The 24,368-nt window shown below is 37.0% G+C and overlaps 4 protein-coding genes and 1 long non-coding RNA gene across 5 annotated transcripts; 3 read left to right on the forward strand and 2 right to left on the reverse strand.

Moving 5' to 3' along the window:
• Positions 1–238: 238 nt before the first annotated feature.
• LOC103323110 (transmembrane protein, putative (DUF1218)) lies at positions 239–1,645 on the forward strand. The gene is made up of 3 exons (XM_008225070.3): positions 239–474; positions 579–838; positions 1,099–1,645. Exons 1-3 carry the CDS (start codon positions 316–318, stop codon positions 1,469–1,471), a joined length of 792 nt encoding a protein of 263 aa, XP_008223292.3. The 5' UTR covers positions 239–315; the 3' UTR covers positions 1,472–1,645.
• A 1,555-nt stretch (positions 1,646–3,200) lies between these two features.
• Positions 3,201–7,064, forward strand: LOC103323109 (importin subunit alpha-2). The gene is made up of 11 exons (XM_008225069.3): positions 3,201–3,662; positions 3,826–3,922; positions 4,035–4,126; positions 4,214–4,345; positions 4,464–4,649; positions 4,743–4,906; positions 4,997–5,075; positions 5,243–5,371; positions 5,813–5,940; positions 6,034–6,408; positions 6,522–7,064. The coding sequence occupies exons 1-10, from the start codon at positions 3,453–3,455 to the stop codon at positions 6,404–6,406; spliced, it is 1,590 nt and encodes a 529-aa protein (XP_008223291.1). The 5' UTR covers positions 3,201–3,452; the 3' UTR covers positions 6,407–6,408; positions 6,522–7,064.
• Positions 7,065–10,543: 3,479 nt separating this feature from the next.
• On the forward strand, positions 10,544–11,965 carry LOC103323108 (GATA transcription factor 15-like). The gene is made up of 3 exons (XM_008225068.3): positions 10,544–11,070; positions 11,165–11,296; positions 11,391–11,965. Exons 1-3 carry the CDS (start codon positions 11,050–11,052, stop codon positions 11,646–11,648), a joined length of 411 nt encoding a protein of 136 aa, XP_008223290.1. The 5' UTR covers positions 10,544–11,049; the 3' UTR covers positions 11,649–11,965.
• A 3,630-nt stretch (positions 11,966–15,595) lies between these two features.
• On the reverse strand, positions 15,596–16,287 carry LOC148920150 (uncharacterized). Its single transcript, XR_016124359.1, has 2 exons — positions 16,145–16,287; positions 15,596–15,755 (listed from the first exon to the last, which is right to left on the reverse strand). It is a non-coding gene; the product is annotated as an uncharacterized LOC148920150 (long non-coding RNA).
• A 4,003-nt stretch (positions 16,288–20,290) lies between these two features.
• LOC103323107 (uncharacterized) lies at positions 20,291–21,544 on the reverse strand. Its single transcript, XM_008225067.3, has one exon. The coding sequence runs from the start codon at positions 21,272–21,274 to the stop codon at positions 20,723–20,725; it is 552 nt and encodes a 183-aa protein (XP_008223289.2). The 5' UTR covers positions 21,275–21,544; the 3' UTR covers positions 20,291–20,722.
• Positions 21,545–24,368: the final 2,824 nt, after the last annotated feature.

Raw genomic sequence — 24,368 nt, forward strand, 5'->3', positions numbered from 1 at the left:
CAATTTTTGATAATTCTGTGCTTTTCAAGCTTTTGGTTACTGAAATGATGTGGCTGATTATGCACTGTTAGATGTTAGATATGAACGCCGTAAGATTAATTGTGGAACAATTGAAAATGCTTTGCCACATCAGTAGTTGAAGTATGAACAAATGAGCAGAATGTCTTCCTAGCGAAGTCTTTTAAGAATCTTGAGCCTTTTAAGCAACCTTTGCTACAAGCAATTCTGAAATCCCCTCCTCCCTCTCTTTTTTCAAGTCCCTATTTCTCTTCTTCTTGACCTGCATGAATAATCCTAGCCGTTTTCGACTCCAAAATGGCAAAGAGAATGGCAGTCACACACGCAGACCTTGCACCAAGTCGTCCCGGCACCGGCTTTGGTAGCAAAACGGGTGCTTTTCTCACGGTCTTGACCATTCTCTGTGGCCTGTTCTGCTTCATTCTATGCCTAATTGCTGAAGTCACTCGTTCTAAGGTACTAGGAAACATGTTTTTGTCACAACAATTTCTTTACGAAACATTAATATTACCAAAACAAAAGGAAAGTGATATAAGTTTTGTGGTTTGATGATTTCATAGGTCACATGGCAGATCAGCAGTGATGAAGGGGATGAGGGAGGAAAATACCAATGCGTATACAGCGGCAGTGGGAAATCGCCGCTATTATGTGCAGCCAGTGCATTTTTGGGGCTGGCAATCATCATGGTGGTGGAACATGCATACATGTTGATTGCAATTAGCAACTCCCCTCCATCAGTCTTGGTTATTTGGGAGCCTGATCATTCTGGTCCTGCCAAGAGTTTGAAATGGCAAGCTGCCTTCTTCTTTGTTGCAACTTGGTATGCCAATCAATTTTAGTCAGTCCATATTTGATTTCAAGCAAATTGTAGCCATAGTCTCTCAACTATTACCATTACCTGGCTCTCACTTTAGTCCCAGAGTTTTTGATTCTATAGAACTCCAAGTGAGAATCGAGAAATAGTTCAGGGACTGTCACTACAATTTACTCTATTGATTTTGGATCATGTCAAAGATCAATTGAAGTGCATCAAGACATTAATTCAAACTCACAAACACTCATTTGGGTTATGTTGATTAGGGTTTCCTTTGCTGTTGGGGAGATCTTGTTGTTGATTGGGCTAAGTGTGGAGTCAGGGCACTTGAGAAAATGGTCAAGACCAAGACCCAGCTGCCTTGTTCTCAGAGAAGGTGTGTTCTCTGTAGCTGGAGTGTTTGCCTTGACCACCGTGTTGCTTGCTGCTGGGTTATACTTGACTGCATTGCGGGCACAAAGAATCTCCCTGCACCAAGAAACCGTCCGGCGAGAAATCGTTGAGGCCTCCATACTCTATGCATCTCCACCAACCTCACCTCAGATCTCAACCATTCCTAGAGAAAACCCCATTTTCAGAGAAACACACAACATTGATCACCAGCCTCCAGCCGCTCTTAGCAAACATTTGAATTTCTAGAGCAAAAAGATTGTTTGTGCTTCTAGCTAAGCTCAATGCACAAGTTCCATCTTTTGCATGTAAATTATATACACAAATGTGAACATATAAATCATAATATAGTTTTGCCAGCCATTTGTCATTTAAAAGCCTTCCCTTTTTTAGCAGCTTAATAATCAATCCACCTTCATCTAAGATTTCTCAACTCAAGCAAATGTGGGTTACTCCAATTGGTCAAACTCGTGTTTCCACCCCTTACACTCAAGTTCAATCCTCATACTTCTTCAAAAAAAAGAAAAGTATCAATACACTACACGGGCACTGCCTTTGTATTGTATGGTTCCTGATTACATTACATAAATTAATGGCCAGTGTTGTCGATGAGACTGATTTAAACCCAATTAATATTTAATCATGTTTGATTGTGATCGGATCCAATTTGATGACTCTCTGGCCAATGAGGTCACATGATCCACAATAATAATGCCCCTACAAATGGTACCGTTTGACGTCACAAATTTCAAATATACTCCAATAATAATAATAATAATAATAATAATAATAATAATAATAATAATAATAATAATGCGTGAAATTACTATATTTCCTTATCTTTAACATTTATAATTCAAATTTTAAATAGTTTTCATATCCAATCTAATCCTCACTCTCAATTATAGATACTAGCCTTTCTCAATTATAAATTTATTTTAGAATTAAAAAATATAATGGGTAGTTGTGTTCTATAAAAATATGATCTATTATCTGATTTTTCTTTTAATTTTAATTTTTGTAATATGAAAAAGTGTGAATTTACCGTATTATCTTTATTTAATTAATAATTTTAAGAGTAATGCTACACTTACCACATTTTTATCCCATATTTCTATACCACATAATGTGGCATGTCCATATTATATGTTACATCAATTAAATCAATGAAGTGTATTTTAATTAAGACAATTAGAAAAATAAATACTGGAATAAATTATAGAAGAAAAGAAAATATTAAATAATTTTAATTGATGTGGTTGTCTACCTCTACTGCCATTAAAGATGGTATAAAGATATGGTATACAAATATGGTAACAAGCATTATTCTAAATTTATATATACTAGCATCTTTGCACGCACTTCCGCTCTTGCGAGATGCTTTTAAAAAAAAAATATTTAAATTTATTTTAGAATTAAAAAAGATAATAGGTTATTGTGTTCCATAAAAATAAGATTCATTATTTGATTTTTCTTTTAATTTTGATATTTCTAATATGAAAAAGTATGAATTTATCATATTATCTTCATTTAATTAATAATTTTAATTCTTAATGTTTGGATTAACTAATGACATTTTCTGGTATTTTGAATGTTTCACAATTCTCTGCCTTTTACTTTATATATATAGATTAATTGATAATGCATTAAATTACTGTATTCCCTTATCTTTAACATTTATAATTCAAATTTTCAAATAATTTTTATATCCAATCTAACCCACACTCTCAATTATAGATATATCACTCGACCCGGCGAGGAATATGTTGTAATTTTTTATATTTAAACAAAAAACAAAAAACAAAATCTCATGATAATTTTCTTTTCTTTTTTAGATAAAAGGCCAAAAGATAATTACAAGTAAAAAGAACCTTTCTTTTTCTTTTTCTTTTTTTGGACAAAAAAAAAGTCTCTTGCTAAAAAAAAAGCGCCTAATAATAAACAGTAACCCACGGTTATTATTTCGACTAAAAAAAATAACTCCCAAAAAAAACTTAAGCGAAAAAAATCCAAAAAAAAAAAAAAGAAAATCAAAATCACAACCCCCAATTGTGTGCATATACAAACCCTCTCTCTCAGTCCCTCTCTCTCTCTCTTTCGAATACTCAGAAAAGTCCGTTTCTTAGGGTTTTTAACTGCTCTCCTTCTCCGTCTACGACCGGTTGGTCCCTATCAGAGCACGATCAGTTTTTTGGGTTGTTCCCAGTGAGACGCAGTCAAAGCATACGACATGTCGCTGAGGCCGAGCGCGAGGACCGAGGTCCGCCGGAACCGGTACAAAGTGGCGGTGGACGCAGAGGAAGGTCGTCGTAGGAGAGAGGACAACATGGTCGAGATCCGAAAAAGCAAGCGCGAAGAGAGTTTGCTGAAGAAGCGTCGCGAAGGCCTCCAATCCCAGCAATTCGCACCCGCTCTTCAGCCCTCAAATGTCGAGAAGAAGGTGACGATCTTCATCTGGCTATGGTTATTTTATAATTTAATCGCCGATCTCTTTGTTTGTGGCTTTGAGTGGATCCGATTTTTGACATTTAGGGTTTTGAACAATAGGGTTAGGGTATTGTTTTTACTTATTCACATTTATGTGGGTTTGGATTTGATTGCAGTTGGAGAGTCTGCCTTCGATGGTTTCTGGGGTTTGGTCTGACAACAATAATTTGCAGCTGGAGGCCACTACACAGTTTCGAAAGCTGCTTTCTATTGGTACTTAACACGATTAGGCTGTCTTTGAGTGCTTCTTTCGTGTCTCTTTTTAATTTTCAGTTTCTGTTGTAGAAGGGTGTTGCTAATTATAATCAAAACTTTAAATTTGTAGAACGAAGCCCTCCAATTGAGGAAGTCATTCAATCTGGGGTGGTTCCTCGCTTTGTTGAGTTCCTCATGAGGGAGGATTTCCCACAGCTTCAGGTTCGAATTCGATTCTGTGTTGCTTTGGTGTTGTGCTTGCTTATGTTTTTGTTAAATTGTTTTGTTGATTTGTTTAATTTTGTCTAGTTTGAGGCTGCTTGGGCTCTTACAAACATAGCGTCAGGAACCTCAGAGAACACCAAGGTGGTGATCGAACATGGGGCAGTCCCAATATTCGTAAAGCTTCTTGCTTCTCCAAGTGATGATGTTAGGGAGCAGGTATATGTTAATACTTTTTTACCCTGTTTGTTTGTTAATGTATAGATTGTATTGTTTTGACAGAATTACCACATAGATTGCACTAAACACTTTATGAAAATACATTTTGAAATCGTAGGCTGTGTGGGCATTGGGAAATGTTGCTGGTGATTCCCCTAGATGCCGTGATCTTGTCCTCGGCAACGGAGCTTTGATGCCATTGCTGGCTCAGTTGAATGAGCATGCAAAGCTTTCGATGCTGAGAAATGCAACATGGACTCTGTCTAACTTTTGCAGGGGCAAGCCACAGCCTCCATTTGAGCAGGTTTGCTTCTTGTACTGACCACTGTTCATATTTTAAGCAAAGTTCTTTGATTGTTGCTCTGATATGTTATTAACTTTGGAGTCTCATTATTAGGTGAGGCCAGCACTTCCAGCGCTTGAGCGTTTAGTTCATTCCAATGATGAAGAAGTCTTGACAGATGCCTGCTGGGCACTGTCGTATCTCTCTGATGGTACAAATGACAAAATTCAAGCTGTGATTGAGGCAGGCGTCTGCACCCGACTTGTGCAGCTCCTCTTGTGAGTGTTGCATTTTATTTATCTGTCTAATGGCTTCTGTTTTATTCACCTATGATATTGATGTTTAAAACTTCTTTTTTGTTGCTTCAGACATCCATCTCCTTCGGTTCTCATTCCTGCACTTCGCACTGTTGGTAATATTGTGACAGGAGATGATCTTCAGACTCAGGTATATCAGCATCTTGATTTGTTGCGTTTTTATTTACTTGTTTTAGGCATCAACAAATATAATTAGAAAGAAATCCCTTTGTGGCATGAGCATCATGTGATCTCATATGCTTTCAGTTTGTGACTGATTTTTTGTATGATCATGATGAGTAATCCTTTTTTTTTCAGTGTATTATCAACAATGGTGCACTCCCATGCCTTCTGAGTCTCTTGACTCATAATCATAAAAAAAGCATCAAGAAAGAAGCATGCTGGACAATCTCAAATATTACAGCTGGAAACAGGGAACAGATACAGGTAATCATGGTGAATTAGGCGATTGTATTAATTAGGCCATGGGTTTTTTTTACGCTGTTTATGGTATGCTGTCAGAATATTCTTGTTTATCAAGGTTTTGTGCATGTTTCTCTCTTTGAATATTGGGGGTTATATGGCATTCTGTCAGGGTTTCATGTTTGGTTTGTTCAAAGTATCAAACTGTCCTAAGTTCATATAATGACATTGTCGCATCTAACATTGAGACTGATTGTTTTTCTTGTATGAAAATTTGCACTACAAATGTTGGGGGAAAATCCCTTTATTAGTATTTAACTAAATATGACTTCTCATTTTATTCACTGAACTTTAAGTAAATGACTAGCACCTTTCAACATGATGCATATATGCAGAGGTTGGTGTTTTTATTAGCATGTCCTGTAGAAGATCCAATGTTCACTTACTAATTTGAAAATAATGCAGTCTGTAATTGACGCTAGTTTGATTGGCCCTCTGGTGAATTTGCTCCAAAATGCTGAGTTTGACATAAAGAAAGAAGCTGCATGGGCAATCTCAAATGCTACTTCTGGGGGCACTCCTGAGCAAATCAAGTTTGTGATTTTTTAATATCTTATTCTGGCTGTCTTAGTTCTCTACTTATTGAGGTTATCTTATCAAGTTCACCTTTTCTTTATGGGTGTCAGGTACCTTGTTGGTGAAGGCTGTATAAAACCGTTGTGCGATCTTCTTGTATGCCCTGATCCAAGAATTGTCACCGTCTGTTTAGAAGGTTTGGAGAACATTCTGAAAGTTGGGGAAGCTGAAAAGAATGCTGGTAACACTGGAGAAGTTAACTTGTTTGCCCAATTGATTGATGATGCTGAGGGCCTAGAAAAGATTGAAAATCTACAGAGTCATGACAACACTGAGATCTATGAGAAGGCAGTTAAAATTCTTGAGACATATTGGGTGGAGGAAGATGATGAGACATTACCATCAGGAGATGGTTCCCAGCCAGGCTTCCACTTTGGAGGGAATGAACTTCAAGTTCCATCCGGTGGATTCAACTTTAGCTGAAGGTGAGGTTCATGTGGTTTGGCGCATGAAGATTAATGGTAACCCTATATGCAGCAAACTTAGGAAGTATTTTGCTTCCCTACTAGTTACTGTTTTTGGTTTGCTGAAATTGCAGGAGCATTTACTTGAATGCAGCAGAAGTTCCTGGTGGTTTTGTTGGGTCAAGTCGGGGTCGAGTTGGGGTCAAGTTGAAGTGGGTCGGGGCATCCCGTGTGTCTGGTATCAGTCTGGTCTGGTGTCCATTGTGATCAGAGGTGCCAAGGTGGGTCAATGTATTCTAATATGACCAAATAAGAAGAGATGGGTGGGTTCAATTGTGGCACATGAAGTTTGGTCGGCAGGGATCATTATCACTGCCTCGTACCATGAAATACTATGGACGTGTCCTAGAGGCTCTTTGTTGCATCGAAGGCCCTTAAATGAATGTGCTGGTGAGGGTTTCTTGAATGCAGCATTGAGTTCCATTTTTTCTTTCTATAATTTGGAGTCATAGTTTGTACGGGTATTTTTCTGAAGAGTCGGGATTTGTTTTGCCTTGTGGAGTGAATATAGATTTGATGAACGTTCATTTTCTGGTGTATTGCAAGGTAAAGATTAGTGTTTTGGTAATTACCTTGTGATTATTGTATTATATTTTTTTTAGTACGAATTTCTTTTATCCGTGGAGTGTTGTTAAAAGTTTAAGCTGAAGTTAAAATCTTGGATTTATTGTGAACAAAAGCAGAAATGGGTCAAGGAGATTCATTAAATTTCAGTTTAATTCAACAAGGATGATAAATTAGTGGAATTTATATTGTGGCCATCCCTCAAAAACACTTTTAATTATCAAATCATATAGGCAATAAACCTATTTTTTAAGTGAAATTAATTAAAATAGCCTTTTTTCACAATTTCTATTTTGAGTAGCCGGGCACTATAGGGACAATAAAAAGGAAATTATAGGACAACAAAGAAACGCTATATAGAGCAGGGCCTTTTTTAGCACAAACCCCTATTTTTTGGCTCTCACTTCTTACCTTTCCAAAGTGTGTTTTTTTGGGCATTCTTCTTGCGAGAGTGCCTCTTGCTTGACTATAATTTAATTATTTTTTTCAATTTTCAAATTAGTTGCAACATATTTTTATTAATGGATCACAATTTTCCAGCTTTACCAACATGAGGTTGAGCACATGTGGTGTGTTTTGATTAGGGACCAAGTTCATCAACAAACAATTGAACAAAAGCATGATTTGGCCGGAGCTTCTATAATGAGATGTATAGTTTGAGGGTTCAATACAATTGATCGGATGACTATTAAGGACTCCCTCTAAGTTTTTATGTTTTGAGAAGTATCCACGCAAATAATCACTCAAATGGAAAACTATTGGAACTATTTGATTATGATCACCATCATAGTGTCCCCAGGTTTTATCTCTCTATCTCTCTCTCTCTCTCTCTCTCTGAATGACCTCCAGAAAAAAGTTGATAACTTGATTAGTGATGAGATTGGGCCATTCAAACAATGTTGTTTTAGTCCTTTGGACTGGACTGGACTGGACCCTCCAGAAGTCTCTCGAGTAGCCTGGGGGTTCCTACTTGAGAATGAGGTTGAAATCTTATACAAGGCTTTGACTGTGTGACATTACCAAAATGAACATGGAAAGTGAAAGAAGGTTAATCAGATGACCTGGTCTGGTCCTGGAAAAACACATAAAAATAGTATATACACTTGTTTGTAAATTGTAGATATCAAGAGAGATAGATCATAAAACTCAAAGGGCACCATCGATTTACACAAAAAAACAATTTCAGACAGGCCAGGAAAACGATGTTTGACATATTTTTGACCAGCAAAACGATATTTGCAGCGATTTTATTTCTTCCTTTTTTATCTTATTTTAATTATGTTTTTGCACACATGTGAATGGGATGTGCCCCTTTTCAGTGCACGCCCAGAGAGCCAGACCCCAACCTTTTTTCCAAATTGCAATTTGCATGAGAGAGAGAGAGAGAGAGAGAGAGAGCAGGCTTCTCTCAAAGGTAAAAGAAAAATCCATGATATGAACATCATTAATATAGAGCTAGCAGGCGGCAGCAGCAGCAGCAGCATGCTAATTCTCTGATATATCCAACAATTATCTTAAATATTTATGCATTATTATTTTTGATAGGCATGCACGGTCAAAATAAAAACTGTAACAAAAGGGTGAAAGTTGAAAAGTTGAATAAACAAAAGAATCTGTGGTCAGTGTCTGTGTGGTCCATGTTTTGATTGGCTGGCCTCAGCCTGGATGGAACACATACAAGGGCGCCCCCCCATGAGCTCTCGTTTTCCTTTACTATCGTTTCTTTTCTCATATGTTTTTGTCTCTTGTTTGTTTCCTTCCGATCTACAGAGACATGCAGACCTAAGCGGCTGAGGTTTAAAAGACCTATAAACCCTATAACCCTCTCTCTCTCTCTCTCTCTTATTTGCATTTTTTGTAGCCTTTTGTTTGTAGCTTAATGTTGTGGACGTGGAACTTTTTGGTGATTTGATTATATATTTGTATGTTAATGAGATGAGATTAGGATTCTTAAGAGGATAATGGATTAGCTAATCCTTGAGATTGTGGCTTTTTTGGGAGCTACTTGGGTAATTGAGTGCCACTACTACTAGCTGCCTTTTGTGTACTTGTGATCCGTATGTTTCTACTAGATTTATCTATCCAACCCCAAAAACAAAACAAAACAAAATCATATCTTTTCTTTTCTTCTCATTATCTGCCATGTTGGATTTGTATATTGGTGTACTGTAAATTCCTCTTTCAAGTAAGTAACAATTTGATCATTGTTCTTTTTGTTAACTGACAAAAATAATTCTTAAAGTGACGAATTCTTAGCTTTACACCATCAGTTTATTCTTTTGTTCAAGTGGACGTCATATCAATGACACGTATATTAATTGAGGCCATATACAGAATAAATAAGAACTTTTGCATATGTGGCATCAACTTGGCGTCAATGTAAGCAAAACGTTGCCTCATCAGGTACAGAATAGGTGCCCTATAGAAAAGTAACAGTTAATTTTATAATTTGATAGACTAAGAGCCAATGATGTAACTCAATTTCCTCCCTAAAATCTAGAGTTCATATTGAGAACATAAGACTTCTCCCCTATAAATATATTTGCTTGCCAAAGAATTCAATACTTTGACTCTCTTTTTTCGTCTGCCAAGGTTAGGAAGGGAGAGAGATTTTTTCTCACACACACTATCAAGATGTTATAAAAGTTCAAATATGAGATAACTATTATGCACTATGTAAGTAAATTCCTTTTTTTCCGTTAGAATTTTTATTGACCTAAGCTAGCTAAAGAGTTGAAAAGATGTGGAGAGAATAAATTGCAAAGATAACTTGTGTCTAAGATCAAGTCAATTACATCAAGGACAAAACTAACGGATAACCAAATCTAATTAAGTGAGGTAACCAGTTGAAATTTAAATTTTTGGTTTTTTTCTTTTTACATTCCATCAAAAGACCATGAATTGAATATTCAATTCACTTAACTCAAGTGTATAAATGGAAGCTACGGAAATGGGATCCCACCGAAATAAATTAGAATCTGAGGTGGTGGTGTGTGTGGATCACAGAATCAAAGCAATTAACCCTTGAAGTGAAAAAAAACAGAAATAGAAATTTCGATGCGGATTTTTGCCGCCAATGCAAAACATGTTGAGCTGAGCCCCAAAAAGCCCAAAAGGGGTTTCAGGGTTTGACCTATCAAACGGTGGACGGTGCAGAAGCAAAGCATCAAATCTCTGACTCATCATACGGTGACTCGTAGTGTTGAGCTTGCACAAGCACCCACATCATCCATCCATTGCTTCATTCATTCCTGTCTTTCTCTTTCGTCTCCCATACCCCAATTGCTTTCCCATGAATTATTATTATTATATATCTTCTGAAAATTTAAAGAACAAACCAATGACTTGAATTTTTGTCGCTCGGATGTGGCGCCCTTTTTGTTCATTTCACCAACCTTTTGGCGGGTTGGTTCCTTTGGATCAAAATGACAGGATGTGTTTTTCAAGCCACTGGGGGCACTTTGGTCATTTCAAAACACCCGGGCTAGGGTTTCGCGTCTCTTTTATATAAGGAGGCAATTTTTAGATCTGCTGCGGCTGGTGCTTGTGTGTCGGTTCGATTCTTCTTTATTTTTGCTTCAGTACGCAGTACTCTCTCCAACACACACTCAGAGAGACACTCTCTCTTCTTCTCTATCGTTTTCTTTCACCGCATGTCGGTTTAGTTTCGTGTCTAGGCTCATCATACCAATCACCACAGAGCTCCATTGCTTTCGTTAACCACAGCCGCTCTGTTTTTACTCTCTCTCTCTCTCTCTTTTATCTCTGGGTCTTATTGGGTTCTGGTTAGGAAAGCTATAGCACTCTTTGATCTTATCCTCTGATTTGTGTCTAATCTCCTCCTTCAATCTTTGGCACAAGGCTCTGATCGATCTGATTTTCTCAGATCGCTCTGTTTTTTAACAACTAGTGTTTTCTGAGTCACCTCAGACTCCTACTTCAGCTCAAACAAATTGGTCTAATTGGTGAAGACCCAGTTTGGTGTTTCATTCGTTCTCATCTGGGTTTGTCTTAGATCTTCAAGATAGCAGATAGAAAATGTTGGATCCAAGCGATAAAGTGAGTAATTTGATCCAGAGCTTTCATTCGATCTCCTTTCTTATTTTGATCCAAATAGCTGCTGATCGGATCGGTTTTTGTTCTTGTGTTGCAGGGATCAGAGTCCGAGGAGATGAATATCAAAACCCCAGATGTGGGTTCATCCGAAGAAGGCCATAAGAAGACCTGCGCCGACTGCGGAACCTCCAAAACTCCTCTATGGAGGGGAGGCCCAGCAGGCCCTAAGGTCATTTTAGCTCCCAAAAACCCTAATTTATTCTTCAAAATTTCTCATTCGGGTTTGATCTGATTTCTGATTTTTGTCTTCTTATGTTTCACAGTCGCTATGCAATGCGTGCGGGATCAGAAGCAGGAAGAAGAGAAGGGCCATTCTGGGCTTGAACAAAGAAAACCCCAATGATAAAAAGGGCAAGAGAAACAAGCAGCTAGGCGATGGTTTGAAGCAGAGGCTATTGGCTCTGGGAAGAGAGGTTTTGATGCAGAGATCGACGGTGGAGAGGCAGAGGAGGAAGCTAGGGGAAGAAGAACAAGCGGCTGTGCTACTGATGGCTCTTTCATATGGCTCTGTCTATGCTTAGTCTCTCCATCATTAGAATAATTAGTATAAATAATATGATTAAGATATAGTTCTTAGGAGAATGGCAATTCTAACCTCTATTTTTCAGTGTAACTTCCCCTCCTCCCTCCTCCCTCCCTTCCTCCCCCTATCATCTGTCTCTTTCGTTAGTGAAATTTACTTTGTTCGTTATTTTTGGTAGCTGCCCCTTTTGAAGCCTCATGTACTAAGTACTAATTTTGGGCTTTTGGAGAGTGATTGAGCAGGTGTAGGATTTTGGAGATCTTCTTTTATTTTTGCTGACATAAAATTCCTACTACTAGTATTCATTTTGGGTCATTGTGTTTCTTCTCTCGTTTTGCGTCCAATAATTTTTTATTTTTTTCTGTTTATGGCCCATCATCAAATACCAACCCTCCACGCAGAAAAGGAGAAAAAAGAGAGTGAGTTGTACTGGCTGAGAATGTTTTCATTCAATTTTCCTTTTGTTCTGTTTGGCACCTGAGAAAATCGGATAAAGGGTATGAAACTTTAAAGATCCAAACATAATTCAAGGGGAATCCGTCTTCCATCTGATCTCATTGAGATGAAATCTTGGGTTGCAACTCTCCAAGTCCATGGTGTGTGCATAGAGGGAAATTCAAAAGGAGTCGAATATTTTAGCGGGTGTTTGACTTTTTGGAAAGATAAAAAGGAAAGAGAGAAATATTGTGTTCAAATCTAAGTAATCTTGTCAACGAGTGTAAAAGAGTAAGTTTTGTGTTCAAATCTAATTCGTCTGTTTTTCACACATAAAAAGTGGAATTACAGGCCATGCATTCATTTTCAGATTTCATCATCATTATAATTATAATTGTTGGTGAACAAGGCCCGAGCCATAATTTAGTTTCATAGGTTGGAGGACAGGAAATCAGAGGCTTCCCTTTTCCTCTTCTACCCAAAAGGCGATGCACATCATGTTCTTTTTCACTCTGGGAGTTTCCAGCTCTTCCAGTCTAAACATCATGATTTCTAAATAGCTTGTTGTGAGCCGTGTTCTGGTACATTTTCAGCCACCTTACAAGCCTAGCTACCTCTAATGCTATCCATGCGTCTGAGGAATTCACTCATATTAATGCTATCTCCGTTATATACAAGTTTTTCTGCATATTGCGGATGAAATGCGAGTCAAAGCAACTGTTCCCTCATATTGTACAATTTGTAAGTGGAGACCATGAATATATATGCAGAACGCTTAAAGATGGTATCAATTATTTTTGGTGCAAATGCATAAAGATTTTGCATGTGTATGCTTGTTTTATCTTTGAAAAGATTTCTCCCACCAAGTTGACCAGCTTTCTATGTTTCCTTGTTTTGTGACTTGTGTCATTGATATGGAAGATTCAACCTATCAAAGAATTGGTATAATATGTTTGAAGTTGGAACCCCATTTTGTAGTTGGTAGCTTAAAGGTAAGCACAAGAGGCAATGTGTTTCCACTTTTTTCTGAACATATATTATTTTACGAGCACTTTGCTAGATGGTGCATGGTTGTTGAATGCTCAAACTTCAATTTAATTATTGTTTTGTTCCTACTTGATGTTAGAATGTCAAGTATCTAACCTAAAATTAATTAGCAATAAGTGGAGAAGTTCAAGATTACTTCATACACAATGCAAGGTTTTCATTTTCTATAGGGCTGGTTACAATTCGATATCTGAGTCTTGTCTTGGATTTACTAGCATGACATTTGAATCGATATCGTAAGCACTGGAGAATGAGGGGCCGGCAATGAACTACTGAGAGTGAGAGGTTCTACTGACATGAGTGGTTCATTGAGACCAATGATTCAGTGTGGTAGAGGAGAGACAAGGAAACGAGGATGGCATGGAGAGAAGGAGGAGAAGAAGATGAGCTTTCAAGCTCTCAGTAGAATTGAGGAGAAGAAGATGAGTTTTGAGGTTTCGACTCCTCAGTAGAATTGAATTTACTGAACACTCAAAAGCACCAGAGCTCAACGAATTTAGAAAGTATGCACTTGCAAATTCTGTAGTGAGGTGAGGACCTTATTTAAGGCCCATCTATGAGGTTCCTCACAATAGAATTCTACATTTAAGTTCAGCTATATAGGTTGGGTGGTCCAGGACAGGTCCATGATAAATCAAAGACTTAGATATAGCCCAACATCATCCCAAGATATCAATTGGCCGAAGCTCAATTTTTTGGGTTGATAAGTTGTGTGCGATGGAGAGAGAGAGTTGGATGTTGGCTGACTCCTGATGATCAAGAGCCCAAAAGCACAGCCCCAAGAGATTAATTAACTTGTGTAAGATTGGGTCTTGGGTGGGACCCATGAATCTGCAATCATACCCCTGCCCTTCCCCTTCCTTCTTTTTCGTTTAACCTACTTTTGGAAGAATTCCCTTATTTTAAGCTTTGATCTCATTCATTTGTTTTTGGGCTAACGAAAAAAAATACCTTGCAAGTTTGAGGTGATCCTCAATGTAGACCCCCAAGTATCAATTTTATCAATTTACACCCTTATATTTGTAACATCGTCCAATTTCATCATTCCGTTATGTTGACCGTGTGGTCAATCAATAAATGCTGACGTGTCTACTGTGGGACCCACCTCCTAACCAACTAGTTCCTAAATTTTTTATATAAAATGATAAAATAACATAAACTTAAAAAATCTCAACCCCTCCCCAGGCTAACAAACCCAACGCCCCTTGTTCACCCCCTCTCGCCTCTCGGAACTCCACCCTCATCCTTTTCTCTCTCTGGCGTCGGCTCAGAAGAGAACACCAAAACTCGATTCCAGTAAGAACCAGTCTCAATCTAGCACACAAAAGAACTAGGGCCCCAAAGCTGTCACTTCATACTAGCAACTAGGGGTGGACATCTTAAACCGAAATACCGAAATCGTACTCTAACCACACCGTACCATACCGATTTCATACCGTTTCATTTGGTATGGGGAGATATTCGGTACCGTACCGTACCGTACCAATAGAATATGGTATGGTAGCGGTATCAAGATTTTGGTACCTGTCAATACCGTACCATACCGAATAGTATAACTTTATGTTTTTGTGATTTATGTTTGGATTGTATTTGTATTTTTGTAAGCCATAAGGCAAAATTTTAACTATTTTGGTTTGTAAGCCATAAGACATGAGTTTTAACTATTTGGGTTTGATGAATTTGTTGATAGATAAATATTGATTTGGTTAATTTGGATATTGAATATGTTGATGGATATTGAATATGTTGATGGAGATTTGGATATTGAATATGTTGAATCTTTGAATTTGTAACTTAGGCATCACTTATTTTGGTGTTAAATATTGAATTGGTTCCTTTTTTAGTTGTATCATTTTGTATCGAAATGATACCGATACCGATTTGGCATAGTACGGTACGGTACGAGTTTTGGCAAACCATAATCCCATACAATACCATACCGATTTAAATTTTCGGTATCGGTAGTGGTACGGGCTCAATACCGTACCATACCGTACCGTGCCCACCCATACTAGCAACCATTGCAGACCGTCGAGCTCGAAAATGGAGAAGGCAAAAGTCGCGACGTACTACGATGAGTTGACTCGGTGCGGCGAAGGGCCACCAGATTCAAACAAGGCCTGGGCTTCTCTCTGCAAGCACATATTCGGAAAACCCCCTTTCGCGCGATTCAACGCTGCCTTATTCGTTATCTTCCTTCCTCAACAAGTTCGTCAAAGCCTCTAGCCCGAAAAAGGAGTCGGATCTCCAAAAGCAAGCCCAAATCAAGTGGGACGAAGAGAGAGAGAGAGAGAGAGAGAGAGAGAGAGAGAGAGAGAGAGAGAGAGAGAGAGAGAGAGAGGGGTTGGTGCGAGCGGGGGTGAACATGATGCAGGATTGTACATGAACTTTTTTGTGGACGGGATTTGTCACGACCCAATCCGTGAATAAAGAATAATCCCGAATTAGGGTGCATGAACTGAATGAAATAAAACAAAAAGACTAAAAAAATTGGTTCAAATACATTTCCTTTATATAAAATAATAATAATAATCTTACAAGTGTACAAGATATAAATAAAAGTTTATCACTCTAAATTAATCCAATTTCTCTGGTTTCGACTTTGTCTTGCCCACTAATTGATCTGAAAAACAAAATAGTTGAGGGATGAGCAAACCACGCTTAGTGAGTAGATTATGTAATATGTTAGTCAAGCAATATCATTTTACACACTCTAGAAAAATATAATAAAAAGGTACACAATCCAAATCATATCACATCACTACTTCATATATTGGTTATCCTTCACAAATTGTAACCAGCACATGACCCCTATCGGCCTCACTGCCCTATGTCCCCGTCTGATACATTTATTCTTCTGATACCCCGTCACTGAAGTACTCATGTTCTATGAATAATACATATTTCTCAAAAACTTCAAATAATATATATTGTATGAAATATTGCACAAATTAGACATGCTTGACTTGAAAATAGAGAGAGGTTTGTAAACGTATTACATAACTCACTCACCATGATAAGTATGAAATATTGCAAGACAAACACACATGCTCTTCATCTTGTTTCTTTTTCTTCCTTCTCTCTCTCTCTTTCTCTCTCTTTCTCTCTCATGTAGAAATCTATCTTAAAGGATTGGAATGAATGATTGAAGTAAGGAAGCATAATACTTATAGGAGAGGATATGCATGCACCCAAATAATATTTATATATACAATATTTTAAACCACCAAAAAGATAAGATAAAAATGTAAGGGAATAATATGACTCATCCTCATTTGGCCAATGATATCACAACATCACCACCAAAAGATAAGATAGAAAGATAAGGGAATAATGTGAGTCATCCACCTTTGGCCAATGATATCACAACACCACTTGTTACTAGCATGCAAGGTGACATGGCAATGATGATTTGATTAAAACCAATTCTAAGTTTCTATACATGGATAACAAGAATGGTGTCATTTTTCAACTAAAGGGATAATCTCATCCTAGGCTTAAGATTTAATAACATATAAATCTTCACAATAAATATTTAAATAAGAAAATTTTATATTAATAAATAATTAATATGTAGTATGAATAATTATTATATATATTTTACAGCCTCTCACAGGATTGTACTTGAGGAGCAATGGGCTCTTGTTATTTCGATCTTCTTCCCCAAACTCAAAGGGGATGCCTTTTGTTTTCAAGGCTAGTTCCACTCTCTTTATGTAAAGGCTAAGCCACGATCCATGCAGGGTCACCTTGTTTCCTTTTGCCATCTCTCTTTCACACACTTTTTCAGTTTTGGATTGGATGTTGGAGTCAAATGTTACTACAGTTTTTATAGAGTTTCGCCGCCAGAGAAAGAGGGATGAGGGCTGAGGTTGGTGTGGGGCGAAAGGGGGTGAACATGGGGCACTGGGTTTGTTGGCCTGGGGAAGGGTTGGGATTTTTTAAGTTTATTTTTTACAAATTTATGTTATTTTATCATTTTATATATAAAAATTTAAGAACTGGTTGGTTAATAGGTGGGTCTCACAGTAGACACGTCAGCATTTAACAATTGACCACACGGTCAACTTAACGGAATGATGAAATTAGATGATGTTGCAAACGTAAGTATGTAAATTAATAAAATTGATATCCTGGGGTCCATATTGAGAAACATCCGAAACCTGCAGGGTGTCTTTTGTCGTTAGTTCTTTTTTTATGTAGTTAATCTCATTCATTGATGGTTGTTTTTTTTAATTTTTATTTTTATACAAGCGTTAATCTAAACTTCTTTAAATTAATATAATTTATTAGATAAGAGATTCAAATTTGACTACAAAGAAGACATACACACTGTCCTAAGAGCATCCACAGTTTTTTTTAGAGGGGGGTTGTATTTTCGGGGGTGTAAGCCACTTTTACATCCCCTTTACACATTTAGGGGGTGTAAATACTTTTTTTTGTTATAATGGGAAACAATGTAAATTCAAATATGCATATTCGATTTGCTTGTGATAAATCTTTTTTTGTGTGTGTGTATAAGTGTGTGTGTGTGTGTGTGTGTGTGTGTTTGTTTGTTTTGTTTTGTTTTTTTTTGTGTTTTAACTTTTTAAAATTAATTTTATGCGTATTATATTTATTTTATTTTTCCAAATAAATGGACCTAAAAAAATTTAAATTTGGAAAACATATTATTTTACCTACAAACTAACATAAAAATATCTATGTATAAATCTTGGCCATTTTGCTGGGTTAGGTTCTTGCACTAAGCTGTGTCCAGCATGTGCTCCTTTCCCAGCGTATGCTTATGTTGTAGTACGCTTATCTTGTATTCCCCTTTTGGCTCCCTTGTCTGGGGTTTTTGAAGTATTTCTTTTGACCAAAAAAAAAAAAAAGAAATCTGGGCCATTGGAAGTGCAATGCAAATTGCATGAAATCTGGGCCTTTCATTTTGAATTCCAATAACTCTTTTCTTTTTTCTTTTTTTCTTGTGGGTTCCGCCTGTAAATGATGTAAAAAAAAGATGCAGATATGCATCTAATTTTACATCTCTATAGTTGTGATGTATTTTTACAACTATTTACATCTTCTCATTGGAGATGATTTCGGCGACAAATGGTGTATATTTAACATACACTCTCTCACTACGGATGCTCTAACCCAAGTATGCAGACACAGTTAATTGTCTTTAATCTCAGACTAATTAACTGTTTAAGCTCTAAATCATCATTGTATACTATAAATTATTGACCTTATCAGTTAACTTTAAACATAGGTTCATTTGTAATTGATGACCTTTGTCATTTGATTATCTTTTTGTTTTGGGGGTCAAAAGCCATTTGATTGTTTAATGGGGGACTCGAATATCGATGCGGAGAGAGTGTAGCAATCTCTATCTTGCAGTGTGTGAGTGCTTGTGCTTAGGATGCCATGCCAACTTGGGTGGACCCCACCTCAACCCATTACAATAATACGTGCCCTCCAGCTAATTGTTCCCGCACCCTCCTCTATCTACACTGCTACTATACACACACACACCCACACACCCTTCGCTTTTTATTATTGCTTGTCTTTTAAGTACAAAACGAGCCAGCACCAAAACTTTGCTTACCGGCTGCAAATCACACATTTTTGTATTATATCAATCTCTTCTTTTCCTTTTTCAATCAAATTATAATTATATTAATAATTTTTCCCAAACCACGAGTGCAACTTTTAAAGGACTTAAAGAATTTGCAGTTCAATAGTTAAGAGCAATTATTCATACATCTGAGCATTTATAATCAAGGATTCTTAATTAAACCAAACATCGTCATAAAAAAAACTGGAAACATAAGATCAAGGACTGAAAAATTGACAATTTCGACAAAATTATCATTTTTTAAGGGGTTGATATTTTGGCACATATCTATCGTCAATTTTCCTCGATTTTTTTTTTGGGGGCGATATTTTCGTTCAAGTGGCAGCTACGGATGAGATAATATATCGATACTAGCACGGTTATGTTAAGAGTTGAGACCAAAATTCTCCTCATCCTAATTTCTTTTTCCTGGTTATCATTTTCATTTATAAAATATGAAATTATAACCCCCTATAGAGAAGGGAAAGTTTCAGCCAGCATGGTCGGTGGATCTAACGATTTACCATTGAATTTTGATCTCTGAAACGTAAACCCTTCCTATTGATGCTTTCATATTCCTGTTTTTGTCATAAAGAAGGCAAAGCACGATGCAACCTTTTGCACATGGAACTAAGAAAAGGGACGACTATATCGACGGATGGTGCACCACTTTCATAAAAAAGAAAGCACTGTGGAAATTGATCTATCTATTATCTCCCCCAAAAGTGGAGTTTTTTCAGCCTTTTCTATTCCTTTCTGTAGAGAAATAGGTGTCTACTCCTCCTCCTCCTCATCATATTTTGATTGATTCAGCATCAGCGCCCTGTTAAAAGAAAAAACAAGCACACAGACACATACTGTTTGGCTGTGGCATAGTTGTTGTTAGCTCAAGAATACTAAATTGAGAAACTTATGTCAGAAAATCAGCATCTTCCAGATATTTTCCATACTATTCAAGGGCTTAAAATTGGCCTGCAACACTTTTTTATTTTTACAAAAGCGATAATTTACTTTAAACTAGTCTAAAATATAAAAAAAAGAATACTTTTTTATTTTATAAAAACGATAATCAACTTTAAACTAATCTAAACTACGAAAAAGAAAATTCGAATTCAGTTGCAAAATAGAAACAAGGAATATGCACCATTTTTTTGGAATTTGGGAAATTTGGAAGTTGTAAAAGGTCGTCATCCCGATTTTGACCAATAAATGCATCATTTCATGCAAAGCGAAAGCCCTCAGCAAAACGTGGCATGATGGCATCTCTATAGAGAGCATGTTTGTACCCTAATTTAGAAATAAATAAATAAATGTCGACGTCCAAGTTTTTTAAAACGTGGATGTGCTTTTATTCTGTATTTGAATTCGAATTATTTTCACGTAACTTTAAATTATATCTTGGATGTGCTTCTTATTCTGAATTTGAATTTGAATTTTTTTTCACGTAGTTTAAATTATATCGCTTGTGTAAAAATATAAAATAAATAAAAGTGATGAAGAAGAAGAAAAGTGGTTGACATCAGGTCCTCTCTCTTGGGATCCAACTATGAGCAAAAAAATGGTAAAATTTTACTTTTATTTCCATAATTATAAATTATATTAACCAAATAACAATACGTACAAATTGCCCATCAAAATTACAACAGAGCAACCTACCAAGGCAACTAAATGCAAAGAGAAAAATTACAGACACAGAGAGAGAAAGAGTGGAAGAGAATTACTTCCCATCTGTATTCTTTCAAGCTTTAATTTCTGGTGCCAGTGCGCCCCCATCAACCTCTGTTCCACAAGGGCATTCTCGGAAATGTAAAAACAGGAAAACCCAGCCAGCCACAGCTCCTGAAGTCTCAAGCTTTCTTCTTCATCTTCCCTGGTTTGTAAAAAGATCAAGAATTCAATCAAGACCCTCTCTCTCACTCACTCTGCACATTCCCTAGATCTGCCAACCTGCCACATTATTAATCCCACCTTGCTTTCTTTTTCCTTTTCCGTCAAAACAAACAACTTAGAACAGAAAACAGAGCAACACTGACAACACTGTAAACTAATGGGTAGCTGCTAGTCATCAGCTGAACTGAGCTGGATGACGTAGAGTGAGGAGGAGGGTTATAATAGTAAAACGGAAAGTACGGCACAATTGGGTTCGGTGGTGGCGGCACAGGGTAGTTCTTGTTATTGGGCGGCGGATAAAACGCTCCGCTTCCGCCGCCGCCTCCACCACCTTGCGGAGGTGGGTAGTAGAAGTAAGTGGGCTGAGCGGGAGGCGGAGGAGAGTAGTAGGTGGTGCCGGAGCTCGGTGGCGACGGTGGAGGCGGACAGTTGGATGATGACGAAGGCGGAGAAGGCGGCGGAGATGAAGGTGGAGGAGGTGGCGGAGATGGAACTTGGCCACATGGGTTTTCGCATAGGGAGCACATTGTGCATTCGATCTGGTCCTTGGAGGTCGCCTTCGGCTTTGGTGACGATGAAGACATCGTTGTGGTTGAGGCCATCATCACTAAAAGCATGATGAGACTCAATTGGGTTTTATGAAAAGTTTTCATCTTTAGAAGCTGGTAGCTAAGAGAGATCAAGAACAAAAAGAAAAAGGAGAGAGAATTTATGGGTTTTTTTTTTCTATGAGTTTTTTGGGTGGTGGGGTGGTGTAAATTTTGGGGATGATTTTGAGAAATGGAGGAGCGGGGGTGAGAGCTCGGGAGGTGAAGGCTTTAAGAGGGGGAGGGAGGGGGTGTGAGTGGTAATAATATCTTCTCTTTGAAGCTACACCACATCTTTATTTTTGAACGATGGCTTAAAGAAATAGATATAAAAGGGGGGTGAAATGAGTGTTGTGTTTTTTTTTTTGGGTCGACATGTTAGAGGAAGCTTAAAGTTGTAAAAAGATAGACACCGACCGACGCGTTTTACTTTCACAGAAAGTGGTCAGATTACTCGGAACATTGAGGGCAAAAATCCACACTAAGAAGTTAGCTATGTATAATTTTTGGGGGGTATCCTAGTTCCCCTAACTTCGGCTTAACTTAAGCGTAGGACAAGTGACGTGTATAACATCATTTCAGTTGCACTGTATGTAATAGTACTTGTGCTAGCTGACATGTGACGAAATGTACTATTTATATGCAATGTTCAGCTGAGTTTAGAAGCTTGATGTTGTTTTCAAGCGCATGAAAAGATGTACTATACACATGTGAGTTATGTAAAGTCTAAGACTATGATTTGCGTACTTATTTGAAATGATGGAAATTATGAATTGGAGACGAGATCAGTTGGGGAGATGAATTAGTACATAGAATGGATGAACTTTTTAGTTGATCTAGTTTCCAGTTTGTTAATTTTTAAATAATGGGATTCACGTACTTTTTGATTTCATATATGTGTTGAAGTTAGGAATCGTATTCGTAATGCAGTACTAACGTAGTCAAGATATATAGCTAGTATAGATTTTTCCCATTTTAAGAATTGTGGAAACTAAAGAAATGGAGTTGTAGTGAAATGACTTGGGAATCCTTTTGGTATTGGTAATTGGTTGCAAGACAGTGTTTGGCAGTGAGATTGGTGTTTTAAAAAAGTGAAAGAAAACGGTGGAAGTTTGAGGAAAATTTGCAGAGTCATGTTTGTTGGGCTTGACTCTTGTACACAGGCGTTCATACGTGGAAGGGATAAATTGTGTTGGCATTTTGGTGACGAAGCCGTAAAGAAGACGCAATCTCCACGTGGTCAAACCAATACTGAACTTAACTGGATCAAAAATCTACTTGGCCTCTTCTGGTTTTTGGTATTGGCAATTGCATAATAAATAGAAAAAGAAGAGAGAAAAACAAATATTTGAACAGCAAATAAAGTGAGCAAATAATGGTGAGAGAATGAGTTGTTAAAGAACTCGGAGATATGGGCCAGCTGGCATGGCAGCAAATAAAAGATTCTGTTTCTTATTTGGTTAGAAAATTTATACATTTCTATTAGGGATGAATCCGGTCGAACAGATGAAATCGGCTGACTCAAAAATTTACTTTGATTTTGATTAAGAAAAAGTTAAATGGTTTGAAAATCAAATCGGACTGTATATAGTTTGGTTTGTTTTGAATTTTTGTAAACCGACCTAAACGAAATCGGACCGTTTATGTGTATATTTATTTATTTATATTATATTTTACATGTCTAATGGGGTAATAACTATATATGAATATTTGAATTGAGCTATATTTGTTATTGAAATTTAAAGTTTTATGGCATGCTGAGCTTTAGGATGATTTGGTACTCTAGAAAATAATTTAAATATGAAGCAAGTTGTGAATTTGTTGCTTGTAATTTGGCTAAGAATGTTGAAAAAATACCAAAAAAAAGAGAGGAGAATTGGGCTTAGGCCCAAATCAGCCTAACAAAACCGTCTTAAATTAGTTCGGTTTCCTTCATGACTTTTATCAAAATCAAATTGTTATAATGTACGGTTCAATTGTAAGTTTAAGATGAAACCGATCCAATCCGAATCGTGCCCGCTCCTAATTTATATTTTCCGGCAACTATGCTATCCATGTATCTTGTATTTAAAAAGATTTCTATTTTCAACCATCAATCTTTACCACCTGTATCTATTGAAATGAAAATATAAGAAAGTGGCCGCAGAAACAAGCAAATTATGGTGAGCCAGCGCAACGCAAGTTTGAGAGCCCCAAAATTGGGTGGATCGGTGGAGCCATTTAAGACCACTACCCATGGATTTTTAGATAATGCCAGGGTCACATGGCTAGGAACAATGGGAGAGTGCAGTGATGCATTTTTCACGCCGCTAACCATCAATGGCACACACAAAAAGAACATATCAACCCCAACAGATTCTTCTGATATACATATATAATAATATGTGCCAACCGGCCAACAACCATCACCTTAGACAAGTTAATAAAAATGGAGTAATTTTTTAGTGCAACGGTGACATCAATTCGTAGCGTTATTAATTCACTCATATTATAATACGTTGATTTTGAATCGTAACAGTCAGTTTAAGTACGATTTTGCAAAATTACTACTAAATCATTCTCAATGAATTATAAGTTGTATGTTTTTAACTAACTCATCAAATGAATTTGTATCGTGTAAAATGTGTTTGGATTTATTTATTATCAGCACGATCACAATCCACATGGGACTTTCTAGGCTGTTTTAAGTGGCGACAATACAATTGATAATTGCATTCTCCTTACCAAATTACTCTGTTTAGACCAAGTAGTGTCTACAAGAATCATTCAAAATGTCGGTCGTTTTGCCTCTTTGAATTTATTCCAACATATGTTTAAAATTTTTTTTTATTTTGTGATTAATAATTGACATGCTGTGGAATATTAGTTAAGATTTTATTTTACAGAGGTTTCAAAGAATCCACCGATTCAGTACTTTGCTAATGAAAAGGTGAAATGATGATGATGATGCGCATAATTAACTTCAAATTAGAAGAGGGAAATAATGGTGACCAAAAGCTGAAAGAATCTAAGACTTTTATGATCATCTTTTGCTTCTTCTTTTTTCTAATTAGGTGTCTAAAAAGTTAGCTTCTACATCGTTCATCTATCATAGTATGAATCATAATTCATGATATTGAGATAAATTCTCATGTATCGGAGATAACATTTTTACTAAACT

Source organism: Prunus mume, linkage group LG2, assembly GCF_029339155.1.
Source record: "Prunus mume cultivar Tortuosa linkage group LG2, ASM2933915v1, whole genome shotgun sequence".
Taxonomy (NCBI): domain Eukaryota; kingdom Viridiplantae; phylum Streptophyta; class Magnoliopsida; order Rosales; family Rosaceae; genus Prunus; species Prunus mume.